Genomic DNA, 13866 nt, shown 5'->3' with positions numbered 1-13866 from the left:
AGGGGTATGCCACAACTCCCAGCCCAGGCAGTCAGTTTCTGTCAGAGGAAGGGGCCAGCTGGGCCCTGAAGCTGGTACACTGGGGATATGGAGTGGGTGTGAAATCTGGGTTCCAGCCTAGTGCAAAGCCAGATGTTCACAGTACTCCATATTTCCCTGCTCTGGTAGTTGTATTGGTTAGTTAGATGATTTAATATACACAAAGGGCTTAACATCATTATAAGCACACATTAAGTGATCTCTTTTTTTCTTTGTGCATTTTTTATGCTTTTTTTTTAGTTGTAGGTGGACACAATACCTTTATTTGGTTTATTTATTTTTATTTGGTACTGAGGATTGAACCCAGCGTCCCACACATGCAAGGCAAGTGCTCTACTGCTGAGCCACAACTCCAGGCCCTTCTTTGTGCATTTTTCCCTCTCATTTCTCCTTTATTTTCTCAAAAACAGAATGAAGAAGGTATCTAAAAAACAATTGAAGAGGAAAATAATGATCTGACTATGTGAAATAAGGTGGCATTATCATATTTCCAGAGATGCTTCATACATGCACAAAAGTGCACACACAAGCTTATAAGTGCACATATGCATACTCACAAACACACTCTCACATCAATTTCTTATAAGATAATGCAATCGGAATAAAATGCACCAGGAATAAAAATTATTTCCAGTGTTACATGCCTTATGAACAATATGTATATTGTGCAAATAAAGTAATCTGGAGGTATAGATTATGGGGACAATTTTGTAAAGTTAGCCATAAATATTCTTTATTAGGTTAAATGATAATTTGGACTGTAGCTTCAAATATCTTTTATTAGTTTAATTGATAATTTAGACTCTAGCTGAAATAGAACAAATATAGTTAAGAATGTTCTCGGTGATATAGACTGGAAATGTCATTAAGAAAAATTCTTGAAACCAAAGCTAGATTTTAAAAACTCAGAATATATAGGGCTGGGGTTGTGGCTCAGCAGCAGAGTGCTCTCCTCGAATGTGTAAAGGCACTGGGTTTAATCCTCAACATCACATAAAAATAAATAAAATGAAGACATTGTGTCCAACTACAACTAAAAAAAATTTTTAAAAAGCTCAAAAGATAGTCATAGGATTATGAGAATTTAAGAAAGGTGAGAGAGCTTTAAGCAGGTGACTTCCACTAAAGATGGATATAGATGAATAGGAGAGGAAAACACAGGGATTCTGTTCTGCTGCTCACCAGTTTCCTTTCAGCACTTTCTTTTTCCATCTAGAAATAAGTCCCTGGTTGGAAAATCCTTTTTTTAACTCTTCAGATGAAAGTCTCTGGATGGCTATGACAAACAGCTTTACAGCTCTCCATGACGCACTTTTCCTATTTCACATAATCTACTCCTTCTGAGAAGCCATATCCTAGATATTTCCTCCCCCTCAAAAAAACAAATAAAAAAAAAACTGGGTCATTAAGATACTTCAACTCCAAGTCCTCATCTTGGGAGCAGTTATCATCCCTCCAAGATATGGAGGAGTCTTATATCTACCACTTCTCTGTTTGGAACCAATCTATGATTCTCAGCCCCTGGGCATAATATTCACTCTGCAGATACTTACTGAATAAACAAGGAGGTCCCCTCAACAGAATGTTCTCTAAGTCTCTCAATAACTTGGAGAGAGATCTTCCAAATCAAACAGTGCTAGATTCTTCTATATAACCCTATGTTCCTATTGATCTCATTAGCATTATTTGAATTACTCTTGTCATTGCTGTTAGAATTTACATTTCCAACTTTTGGTATCAAATGTTGCTCTAAATAAATAAGAATGTGAGGTAGATTGCAGATAGAAGGAACAAAATAATTAGTCAAATGTAAGACTCTTAAGAGGACAGTCACCAGGCCTAAGGACAAGCCAAAGAAGTATAAGCCTAGCTCAATGCAAACTGAGCTACATTATTCAAGGTCAAACAGAGAGGTAACTCATGGCAGATAAAATAAGTGAGATTAATCCAAGGAGACTGTGTTTTCATAGACAGCATTCTCATTCTTAATTGTAGGGCCAACTAGGTTTCATTATTCTCTTTCTTCATTCACAGATGAGAGTTCAGACTAGCACCAGTGTTACAGTAAGTACATTTTAAAAATTTCTAATAAAGTCCAATTAGGGCTATAATGATGAATCCTTCATAATTAATCAATATCGCAGTGAAGTACCTAAACAGGCTGTGACTATGTTTTATAGATTGTTTTTTGACTAGGATCAAAACTAAACCTGGAAAGGTAGCAGAATACAACAATTACTAATTGGGCATTATGTAAAATTGTGGATGTGTAACCGACGTGATTCTGCAATCTGCATTTGGGGTAAAATTGGGAGTTCATAACCCACTTCAATCTAATGTATGAAATATGATATGTCAAGAGCTTTGTAATGTTGTGAACAACCAATAAAAAAATAAAAAATTAAAAAAAAATAAAATTTAGATTTCAATTAAAAAAAAAAAAAAAAACTAAACCTGGAGTCGAGTGTGGTGGTGCATTCCTGTAATCCCAGCTACTCTGGAGGCTGAGGCAGGAGGATGAGTTCAAAGCCAGCCTCAGCAACTTAGAGAGGCTTTAAGCAACTCAGTGTGACCCTGTCTCCAAGTTAAATCTAAAAAAGGGCTGGGAATGCATCTCAGTGATTAAGTGATAAACCCATGGGTTAAATCCCCAGTACCAAAAAAATTAAAATTGAAAAACCCTAAACCTGGAAAAATAACAAAGACAACTCAGGTCTTGCTTCCTTATCTGCAGAGAATTGCTTGGAAGCTGATTACTCCTTGGAAATTTCAATTTAAGAGGTTCTCCTGAGTTTTTCTGAGCACCTACTATGGAAGGAAATAAAAAATGATGCAACACAAATTATAAAAACAAGGAGGCAGCCAGTGGAAATAATTAGAGAGCACTTTATTTTAAATTTAAAAATAACATCAAAATTCTAGTGCAATTTTGTAATTATTTAATCCTTATCAGTGAACTAAACAGTAATCTTCAGCAGAAATAAAATACAGTGATTTGCTTTCTGAATCCTACTATAGGTTTATTAGAGACAGGGAAAAGCTCTGAATGAATGCACTGAACTATGGAAGCAGGGTGCCATGCCGTGTGGCAAAGGAGAATGGATTCTCTTTAAACCTCTGAGATTCCATTCCTTTAAACCTCTGAGCTTCCATTTCTTAAGTGGGATAAGCCCATTAGAATTCCTAACAGGTTTTACAGAATTCAAGGGCACATTTGAAACTCATGGAGCAGTTTCTGGCACACCAGGCATTCGTAAGTGGAAACTATTGCTTCTATTCCCCGGGGTGTTGGTGTTGATATTACAGATTCCAGCTATGCTAGCTTCGTGACTTTTAGCAAAACACAAGACAAACTCCTTGGCCTCAGCTTATCATTGTCCAGTGATCACTAGTTAATAGTCTGAGCATGCGCCAGGGCGAGAAAACCTGTGTAATCAGTGCCCCAAATCTAGCTCCCTGTGCTCACTGTGAAGAAGTCTCAAAAAAAAAAAAAAAAAAAAAAAAGTGAATAGCGCAAAAATTGGCAGCTCTTTCAGCTGCAGTGTTCTTCCAAGAACAGCACCTACACTAGCTGAATCACTCTCCAGCTGATGGCTTCTCTACAAATTGGGTTTTTTAAACATCAATAACTTACTCTTTAATATCTACCACCATGTCACAGGAGGAATTGCATTATGACCCCTAGTTCTGTGCTTTTCTATCAGGATACTTCCTGGATTACAGGATGCGATTACCTCTCCCAGCTGAAACGAATTGTTGCCACTACAGAAAGGACTATCATTGTCTGGGATTATAAAGCTCAAGGGAACAGCCAGGTACTGTGCCAAGAGAAATACTCAAAAGAAACGAGAATGTCAATTTGTATTGGTGAGGATATGAACAACACAGTTTCCGTAGTGAAGGTCACCTTCCTCATATACAAAATCAGAGGACTTAACTAAATAACCTCTCAGATCAAGTTCCATATTCACATTCTGTGATTAAAAGGAAATGTTCTTCCCATTAAGTGCATATTTAATTCAGGGGTTTTTGCCTAGTTTTGGTTTTGAGGAGAGGGTAATTCCTTTCCTCTTGTATGCCCATTCTCTTAATCTAAGCATTATTTTTCTGGTTATGCTTTCCAACACTTTTCTCTCCAGTCCAGCTTCATTAGGTTAAAAAAAAAATTACAAAAATCAAATTGCCTAATTCTGGAAAAAAGTCTAATGAAGCAGCTCTTTTGTGACTGAGCAATTTGCAGACATTTAGAAGTAATGAACATGTTCTCTGCCTTCAAAAACCACTCAGTCTTGAAGGACCTCATGAATAAACACAATGTATAACATAAAAGGACATCAAATTCTACAGTAAAAAAATAAAAAGATGCAACTACAATAGGGGCTCAGGGAGAAGTAAGATTGCTGAGCATTAGGACTATAAAATTTTTTTTTTCATGGTTCAGGCTGACTCTGAAGGACATGGAAGATGAAGTAGTTATTTAATCTTCTTCCATTCCTTACATTTTCCTAGCTTCAGTGAGATACTAAACTATTTTGTGCGATTTGTCCTGCTATTGTAACCAACTACTGATGCCAGAAGGCTGGGGCAGGGGCTGTAGCTCAGTGGCAGAGCCCTTGCCTAGCATGTATGATACGCTGGGTTCCTTCCTTAACAATGCATTAAAAAAAAAAAAACTAAACAAATAAAGTCATGCTGTCCATCTACAACTGTAAAAAAATTTAAAAATAAAATAAAAGGCTGCTGGTTGCTTAGTGTGCTTTGTCACATAGTATGTCACTCTCTCCAAGTTATAGACCTAACTTTGTTAATTTCTGAAATCCTGAACTTCAGTACCCTGGACTTGGGTCCTTTGAGCTTTCCTGTTTTCACTCTTTTTCCATCCCATAGAAGTTTCCAGTCCCTTTTGAAAGTTTCTTCTCCAGACTTCACTTCCTCTCACACTTCTCTTTTATTTCTGCCTGTGCCACTAGGAAGATCATCTGGGCTGGTCATCTTCGCCCTCCACTCTCTTTAGTGTCTGCCTATCAACGTGGATAAACGTTACATATTCTCTGTCCATTCACAGGAGCTAAGCATTGCTGTGGAAAAGCACAAACCACACTATTTGGCATCATTTGCAACTCAGGGTCTGCAGACATAGCTCTCAGCAGCCACTGTCTGATCTCGTTCTTGTCCTTTGTCAACTCACTCAACCATTCCTCACAAGTATTCCAAAATTTCATTATTTTCTCAGTCCCCTTCCCTCTCAGCAGATGGACTTGCTTTTACTTTCCTGAGTAAACTAAGTCTATGACTTGTTCTTTTTCAAATTCAAGCCCTTCCATACATAGATTTAACTGGAAACACACACCCCCTACTTCTTACTCTCTGAAGGCAAAAATCCTTGCATCCGGCACATCATCTCCCACTGTCTTGGCCAGGACAAGGTTCCACAGTTTCTTGCCTTTCTACTTTTTTGGCATTAATCTTCTTCGAGGGCTCCTTCCTCTCAACCTCTTCTTTACATTTCTCTCCATCAATTCTGGTCCTAAATCAAAGGTCATTTTTCTGACCCTGGGACTTATAGTGGGCTATTCACGCTGTGTGCAGAGCTATAATTCATTTCCTTAGGTGCAAGTCCTGTTGCGTGCTCTGTTGTACTCTGCTGTCTTCCTACTAGCCTGCCAGCTCCACAAAGTCAGAAACTTTGTTCTATTCATCACTGTAGACCCCATGCCTGGAATAATTCTTGGCACACAGGTGTCCAGTAAATATTTGTTTGTTTAATGACTGAAGGAGCCTCTGAACATGTTCCACTCTCATTCATTCTAAAGAAGATGGAACAAATAACAAAAATTTAAATTTTTTTTCTTCTCTCTTAGAGAGTTCTCTGGAAGAGCAATCGTAGCCTAGATTAGTGAACCTATTGGATAGTTCAAAGTCAGCTTAACTAATGTTTGTTGATTATTTCTGGATCAACTTGAATGTTAGGATATTTTCTTCTCCCGATGCTGGGGGCCAGCCCCGGCGGGGTCCAGGGAGTCCTGAAGGAGGAGTGGCATCGGCGAAATGATGAGACAGGAGTCGTTCCGTTTGAGCAATCTTCAGAGAGAGAGCTAAAGCTGCTTTCTCTGGGTCCCCTTTTTATTACAATTTTTCTCATCATTATAGATTCACAATACGTCATTGATTATATAATTTAAAACTTTGCCAAGACATGACATTTCCTTAACCATGATTGAGAGCACACTGATCTACATTCTTCCAGGATATGACCCCCAGCCATACAATCATCAAAAGTACAGAATCATCAATAAAACATGTCACCAATTTACTTCCTTCAGATTTTCCCAAGATTTACTATTTTTCTCAAGATATGTTATTTTCTTATTAACTAATGCCAAACTACGTAACCAGACTCTAAGTCTCCTAACTAATCATTAACCTAAAGTACACTTGTACTTTATTTTTAATCTAAAATTCCCATCTAAAAAAGTCCCTTTAAATCTTATATTTAAAATGTCCTAAAGTTTATGAATCATCCTTAAAGCATATCAGAAACCTATATAACTAAAGACTTAAGAATTTCTAAACTTAAAAATCTAAATAAAATAATATTTCTAACATTATTCTAAAACTTTGTCTTATAAAGCTATTTTAATTGATTCCTAAATTTATTCTCATAAAACTGGTTGAGCTGCTTTCTCGAAGAGTTTCTTTGTTTCTCAGTCAAGGTACACTAGTTCTCAAAGAATTTGTTTCTCAGTCAAGGTACACTAGTTCTCAAAGAGTTTGTTTTTCAGTCAATGTGCACTAGTTCTCAAAGAGTTTGTTTTTCAGAGGATGATTGTTGTCTGATATTAGGTTTGTCCACAATGTACTAAGATAGAAGAATAGCCTTTCTCTTTGTCCTTGATATGCTGAGGGGTGGGTAACAGAACAGCTTCCAAGGCATGAACTACCTGTTCTGTTCTAGCCATCTGAAATTTAATTTGTTTGGCATTTAACATACTCATGCTTCCTGTGAGAAACATAAGCATGAAAATGCAAAGTCCCAATTACATAAAAAAGGGTCTCATGGTTTCGGTTACCCACCAACCAGCGTGGCTTTGCCAGCATTCATCCTTACTGTGACCCTGTCAAGACAGTGGGAGAGCGGCTTTGCCAACACTTTTTCTCACTGTGACCCTGTCAAGACAGTGAGTGGGGGATCGCCTTCACCATCCCGATAACTCCTTATAAAATACATGGAACTTTGATATTTAGTTTTTCTGTTTTACTACCCAGTTTTATGTCAATGGTATGCAACCCAGGGTCCTGTTTTCACTCTTTTTTAAGTGCTTCTGGCCACTAAAACTTAGATACTTGAATGAATTGAAGAGTTAAATAAAACATTTAAATCAAGAAAAGATATATTTATAGAATTAGAATTATATGTACATGTATGACATTTTACTGAACCTTTTTATACTTCTTGTTAATATTTCCTTACAAATCCAGGAGAAGACTATTCACAGTAATGCATAATAAAATATCATTATGAGACACAGGTACCTCCACCTTTTTCCCCACAAAAACACCCAAAAGCACAATACTGGGCTCATGATAAGTGTTCATTAACTTCTATTTGGTGAACTTTTTTTTTTCTTTCAAATTCTTTTATCAGTGTGGGAGAATTTAAGATGAAAAATATCAGAAAATAAAACTTATCAAATACTAAGGATAATAGGAATTTTTGGGATGGGGGTGCTGGGGATTGAACAGTGTCTTATGCATGTTCACATATTCTCCCAGCCCTATTAGTATTTATTAATACTAATGCTCATTAAAAGCATTCGTTTGTTTATAGGAGAACTACTATGTCATAAAGCCCGTAGATCACTGCCTTCTGTGTGTGTGTGTGGCATCTCTGCCTGACCAGCTCTGCCGGGATGACATCCTTCTAGGAGATGATGGTGGTTTTGTGAACAGATTCACAATTAACAGTGATGACTTTGGACTAAAGCAGGCAAAAACCAAAAAGAAATTACAAACTCAGGTCTTGGACTCAAAGAACTTTAAAAGGTAACAAGTAGTCCATTTGTTTTAATAATTGTAGTCATTGTTCAATTATATGCACACACTTATAGTGAAAATAAGATACCGGCCCCATAAAAGAGATTTGAGATTCAAAGCTGAACAAAAAGCATTTCTTGGCTCAAGAATCTTCCAATATAATAGAGGAGAAAACAGGAAAATTAACCATTCAAATTCCCTGTTTAAAAAAAATAATTAATTAATTTGTTACACATGACAGTAGAATGCATTTCAGTTCACAGTACACAAAAGGAGCACAATTTTTCATTTCTCTTGTCATATACAAATTTGTGTCTTCATACATGTACTAGGGTAATGATGTGAAATTCCTATTTTAAGTGCTTCTGGCAACTGAAACTTACAGATACTTGAATGGATTGAAGAGTTAAATTAAAAATTTAAATCTAGAAAAGATATATTTATAGAAATTGAATTATATGTACATGTATGACTTTTTACTAGCTCTTCAAAGAAGATTCTAAACATAAAGCAATTAACTTAGAATTTAAAGAAAAAGTTTGATAGACTTGACTACCAAATAAAACCTCAAAGACATAAAAAATATCCTTTTAAAAGGTAAATAAAAACAAATAAATTCTGCCATAAATATTATAGACAATAAGTCAACGTTCTTTAATGTGTCTTAAAATTCAATTAAAAACAAAAATTCTCCAAGAGAATGAACAAAGGATATGAACAGATAATTCATGCATATGCACACATCTTACAAATAAACACTTCAAAGTGATTTTCATACTAAAATGCTAACAGTTATCACCAACTAGTAAGATAATGGTGATTATTATCATCTTCCTTACAATTACAATGTCCATGTTTTTGAGTAGGGCATATAATACTTTTATTAGTAGAAAAAGTTAAATTTTGAATTAAAATTTGCATTTCCTTTTTCATCAAGTGAGTACAACTTAAAATCTGATTCATTTTTTTCATTTTAAATTAGAAACTATTAAAAATGGGGAAGTGTGAATTAGATCAAATTTTCCAGAAAGCAGTTGGAAAGGATATATCAAATGCCTAATAAACATTTATACATTGGGACCTGAAATCCCTGGGAGTTCAGAATATCAATATAGTTTTCACAGCATAATTTCTAACATTAAATTATCTCATGTCTATTATAGGGAAATGATTAATTAAATTATTAATTTTCATAAATAATTCAGATATAAATGAACATTTATATTTTTAATAAAATGTTCATATGTATGTAATAAATTTATGTCAGACTCTCAAAAGCTTTTATGGTATCAAAGATGTCCACTACATCATGGGATAACTATATTCAAGAATGCCATGTACCCATTAAATTATATTTTGAAAAATGTTTATGATGTAATATTAAGTGAAAAACAATTTATCTGGGACTTAAGTTGTGGCTCAATAGTAGAGTGATTGCATTTATGTGATAACTCCTGGGGTCAGCTGGGGATATAGCTCAGTTAGTAGAGTGCTTGCCCTGCATGCACAAGGCCCTGGGTTCAATCCTCAGCATCACAAAAAAAAAAAAAAAAAAGAAAGAAAAAGAAAAAAAAATTGGGGGCTGGGGTTGTGGCTCAGTGGCAGAGTGCCTGCCTTGCACATGTGAGGCACTGGGTTCAGCCCTCAGCACCACATAAAAAAATAAACAAATAAACAAATAAAGATATTGTGTCCATCTATAACTAAAATATAAGAAAACTCCTGGGGTAAATATCCAGCATCATACCCACACACACAAAAATTATCTATGAATGCATCAATCCAGTTTTGTAAATACATTGCATATCTGTGTTCATGAATATGTATTTTTATTTAGACAAATATTAAGTGTAATTATCCAAAATATTAACAATGAGTCTCTATGATACTTCAGAGATATGATTTTTGTTTTCTGGTTTGTTTTTTGCTTCCTAATTTTTTTTTTATAAAACATCTTTTTTAAAAAAATATATATATATTTTTAGTTGTTGATGAACCTTTATTTTCTTGATTTATTTATATGCAGTGCTGAGAATTGAACACATGTGAGGCAAATGCTCTACCGATGAGCCACAATCCCAGCCCAAACATCTTTCTTTTATAATTGAAAAAAATTTAAAATGTGGGATCATACAAATAAGTAACAAATAGGGTTAATTTGTAGGGTTAGAATGTGCAATTTACCCTACTCAAAAACATGGACATTGTAATTGTAAGACTAACCCCATTGCTGTAACTGACAGAGAATGACAGAGTCATTAGGAAACTGGTTCCACTTTCTTCCCTTTATATCTGAGCAGTGTAAGCCTCACCAATGGTTCACCAAAAGCTGAGACATGAATCTTTACTGAGATCTATTCCACTTGTCAGAAAACCCATGACCCATTCTTCAGTTCCTATTTCCATTGGGCATAATCAGAAATGAAATTTGGGAATCTGGGGAATTTGAGGAATCTGGGTACAGTTAAATGAATGATAATAATTCACACTGGTTCTTGTGGATCATTATTTACATGTAGACAATCTAATCGTAGATTATCTAAATCTTTCAAAACTCAGATGTATATATAGGCTGAATGTTGAGACAGTTTCCCATACCAAGAGTTCCTGAAACTTGACAGAATGAAAAATATTAAGGCTTAAGATAGTTAAGTTCTAGAATCATCAAAAAAGCTTTCTTGTGGTTGACATCTACAAGAATTCATTCATGTCGAATGGGTGGGGACATAGTAGCAAACACTAATACACAAAATAAAGAGAGAAATAGCCAGCACCCTGAGTTCAGAATTAAACAAAATCTGGCACAGAAAAAGAAGTATCTCTCTCCTCTTCTTAATCCCATATTGTAGAGCTTTTATACCTTGAGTTGTAAACATGTCTGTTCAACTAGAATCTAAGCAACATGGTGAGAAGAATTTCATCTTCATCATCACTTTATGTCCTTGATACCTGGGATAAGTAGGTCATTAATATATGTGAATGAGGAAACAAATCATTACATGTGAATAACTATAACACCTAAGGATAGCTTATTCCTGGTTAAGACAACATGTTTGAGGCAGAGATTTAGACTTCTGATTTTAAGCAACGAAGGACAATCCTTGAACAAGAAATTGAATGGGTATTCTAGCCTCCCCTTCACCAATGGTTGGGATTTCAAATTTTCCATTTCTCCAATTGTGAAAATTAATGGAAAATACAGATGTATTTTTCAGCTGAATTGATTCATAAGCCATAAACCAATATGAAATGTACTGCACCACTTGGATGATCAGAATTTTTTCAGTGAAGTAAGGATGATATTGCCAATTAGAGACTGAGATCTTTCCAAACTGTTCCTTTAGTTCTGAGTTTATAGCTTAAAAGTTGATGAGAATCTTTTAATTTTTTTTTCATTTTAAATAGGCTAGAGTAGGAAATTTTAGTTAGTTAAAAGTGGCATAACCCATAGAACTGTATTCTTAGCATGGCTCAGAGTTGCAACTCAGTTACTCAAATTAAATGCTCAATTGAAATGTGTTTGTGTATCTAACATAATACTCTACCCTCTTTTTGCATTCCCAGTGTTAAAAGGAAGCTACATAATGACTGGGTTATGAAAATTAGATATATCCCATCCCTAAATTGCTTTGGATCCTGCTCCTTAGACAGTGTTCATTCATTAGTTTTGGAATCCTTGAAGAGACTTGAGGACAATTTGTAAGTACATGGTTTATATAAGTGAACATTTTGTGGCTTTCAAAAATTTTATCATGATAAAACATCACAGTCTTGGAACTTTCAAACTTGTTTTCCAAAAAATTGGATGTTAAATATTCCATTTGCTTGACAAGGTTAATCAGATTTTTCAGGAGGAAATTGAAGTTGCTCAAGCAAATCTGAATATGACGTGTTCTCTTCACAGCAGTTTTGCTCATTTGTCATTTATCACTGTGATCTACTGCAATAGATCAATACAGCTACATCTATAACTAAATTTGAAAAATGTTGGTCTGTTAATCAAACTTCATACTTTAAAAATTATTGTTTAAACTAACCAGTAGTTTGTATTGGCCATAGCACAACCATAACATTTTGTGTATAATACACCAGATGGCAATGTGAACTTGAATAATGGGGTGATTTATTTTCAATCTGGCTAAATGCTTGTTATTAACTAAAGAACAGTGATTGCATTTTAATTTTTAACTTTAAAAATTCATTGAGATCTGTGCTACAGCAGACAAACTTCAAAAACATTATGCTAAGTGACAAAAACTGGACAAAAACCCTTGCATATTTTATGATTCCATTTATATGAAATGTACAAAAGGGCAAATATATAGAGGCAGAACAGTGGTTGCCTAGGAGCTGGTGGTAGGATCAGGGATACCAAATGGGCACAGAGACTGATGAAACTGAGTGTTCTAAAACTTGTAGTGGTGATGGTTACATAAATGTATCATTGAATACATAAATGTATCGTTAGACACTTATACATGGTAAGTTTTATGGCACGTGAATTATACCCCATGAAAGATTCTTAGAAAAATATATCAAGACTTCTGGTTCCCAGTATGACAAAAAGGAGTTTGGAAGTTGTCATTCCATCCTAAAAACAATTTTTTTAAAAATTGAAAAAATTGAAAAGTCAATACTTGAGTTTTTCTTAGATATGTGAGGTCACAGGGTAATTCTGCCGCCTTCAAATTGGGGAGATAGGTAGGTAGATAATGAGAATCACAATATACTGAACTGAAATTCATATGCAGAAACATCCAGAGCACCTGATACCAAGGTAGAATGACCTAAACTTTCAGTAACAAATTTCTGGAGGCTCAGCATGGGTTACTGTGAGTGTTAAAACCCAAGGGCCCAGGCACAGGGGGAGTACCCTACATTGTGTAGATTTTGTCTCCAAGAGCTCACCAAGTTCTCAAGTAAAAATTAGAGAAAAATCCTCTCAGGCTTCTGGCAGGGAGAGGAAAAAGGGAATTATTGAAATATACCAGAGTATTCTGTTCTTAACAAGGCCTACTTTCCTGAGAAACTATAATACCAAGTCCTAAACTTCAGGGTTTTTTTTCAGAGATTAACCAACCTGAGAGAAGGGAAATATTCAATTTCAGTTCACTCTAGCCATCCAACCCCAACTAAGGGCAAAAGGAGAAGCCCTGTGAAGTTCACAGTTCAGAGACGTAGACTCACTAAAAGACTGACTCCTGATTTTAAGACTAACGGGCACATAGTCTTTCCCATAGCTTACCACCATATTACTAAAGCCCTATTTGCAGCAATTCTTTTTTTACCTCTGTTATCATGGCTGACATTCAAGAAAAAATTCAAAGGCATACTAAAAGACAGAAAATATGGCAGGGGTATTAGAATTATCATACTGGGAATTTAAAACTACTAGGATTAACATGCGAAAGGCTGTGACGGATAAAGTAAACAACAGGCAACAACAGATGTGTAATGTAAGCGGAAAGACAGACATTCTATGAAAGAACCAAAAAGAAACACTAGAGATCAAAACAATAGCAAAAATTAAAAAATACCTTTGATAGGCTCATTAGAAGACTGCACATGGTAGGAAAGAATCTATGAGCCAGGCACCGTGGCACACGGGAGGCTGAGATTATAGGCCAGCCTCAGCAATTTAGCAAGGCTGTAAACAAATCTAGTGAGACTCTGTCTCAAAATAAAAATGAAAAGGGCTGGGGATGTGGCTTAAATTAGGTTATGTGTGCCCTTAGGTTCAATCCCTAGTACAAAAAGTAAGAAAGAAAGAGAGAGAGAGAGAGAGAGAGAGAG

The 13866-nt window shown here is 35.4% G+C and overlaps 1 protein-coding gene across 1 annotated transcript in view; it reads left to right on the top strand.

Annotated features, from left to right (window-relative positions):
• Window positions 1–13866, top strand: part of Wdr64 (WD repeat domain 64) — a 141194-nt gene that overhangs the window by 25136 nt on the left and 102192 nt on the right. The window contains exons 5-8 of the mRNA XM_078022992.1: window positions 2074–2103; window positions 3744–3854; window positions 7868–8082; window positions 11638–11772. Coding sequence (XP_077879118.1) covers window positions 2074–2103; window positions 3744–3854; window positions 7868–8082; window positions 11638–11772 — 491 coding nt within the window. The remainder of the gene's footprint in view (window positions 1–2073; window positions 2104–3743; window positions 3855–7867; window positions 8083–11637; window positions 11773–13866) is intronic.

Source organism: Ictidomys tridecemlineatus, chromosome 10 (genome assembly GCF_052094955.1).
Source record: "Ictidomys tridecemlineatus isolate mIctTri1 chromosome 10, mIctTri1.hap1, whole genome shotgun sequence".
In the NCBI taxonomy this organism is placed as follows: Eukaryota; Metazoa; Chordata; class Mammalia; order Rodentia; family Sciuridae; genus Ictidomys; species Ictidomys tridecemlineatus.
This window is presented reverse-complemented; position numbering and strand designations above follow the sequence as displayed.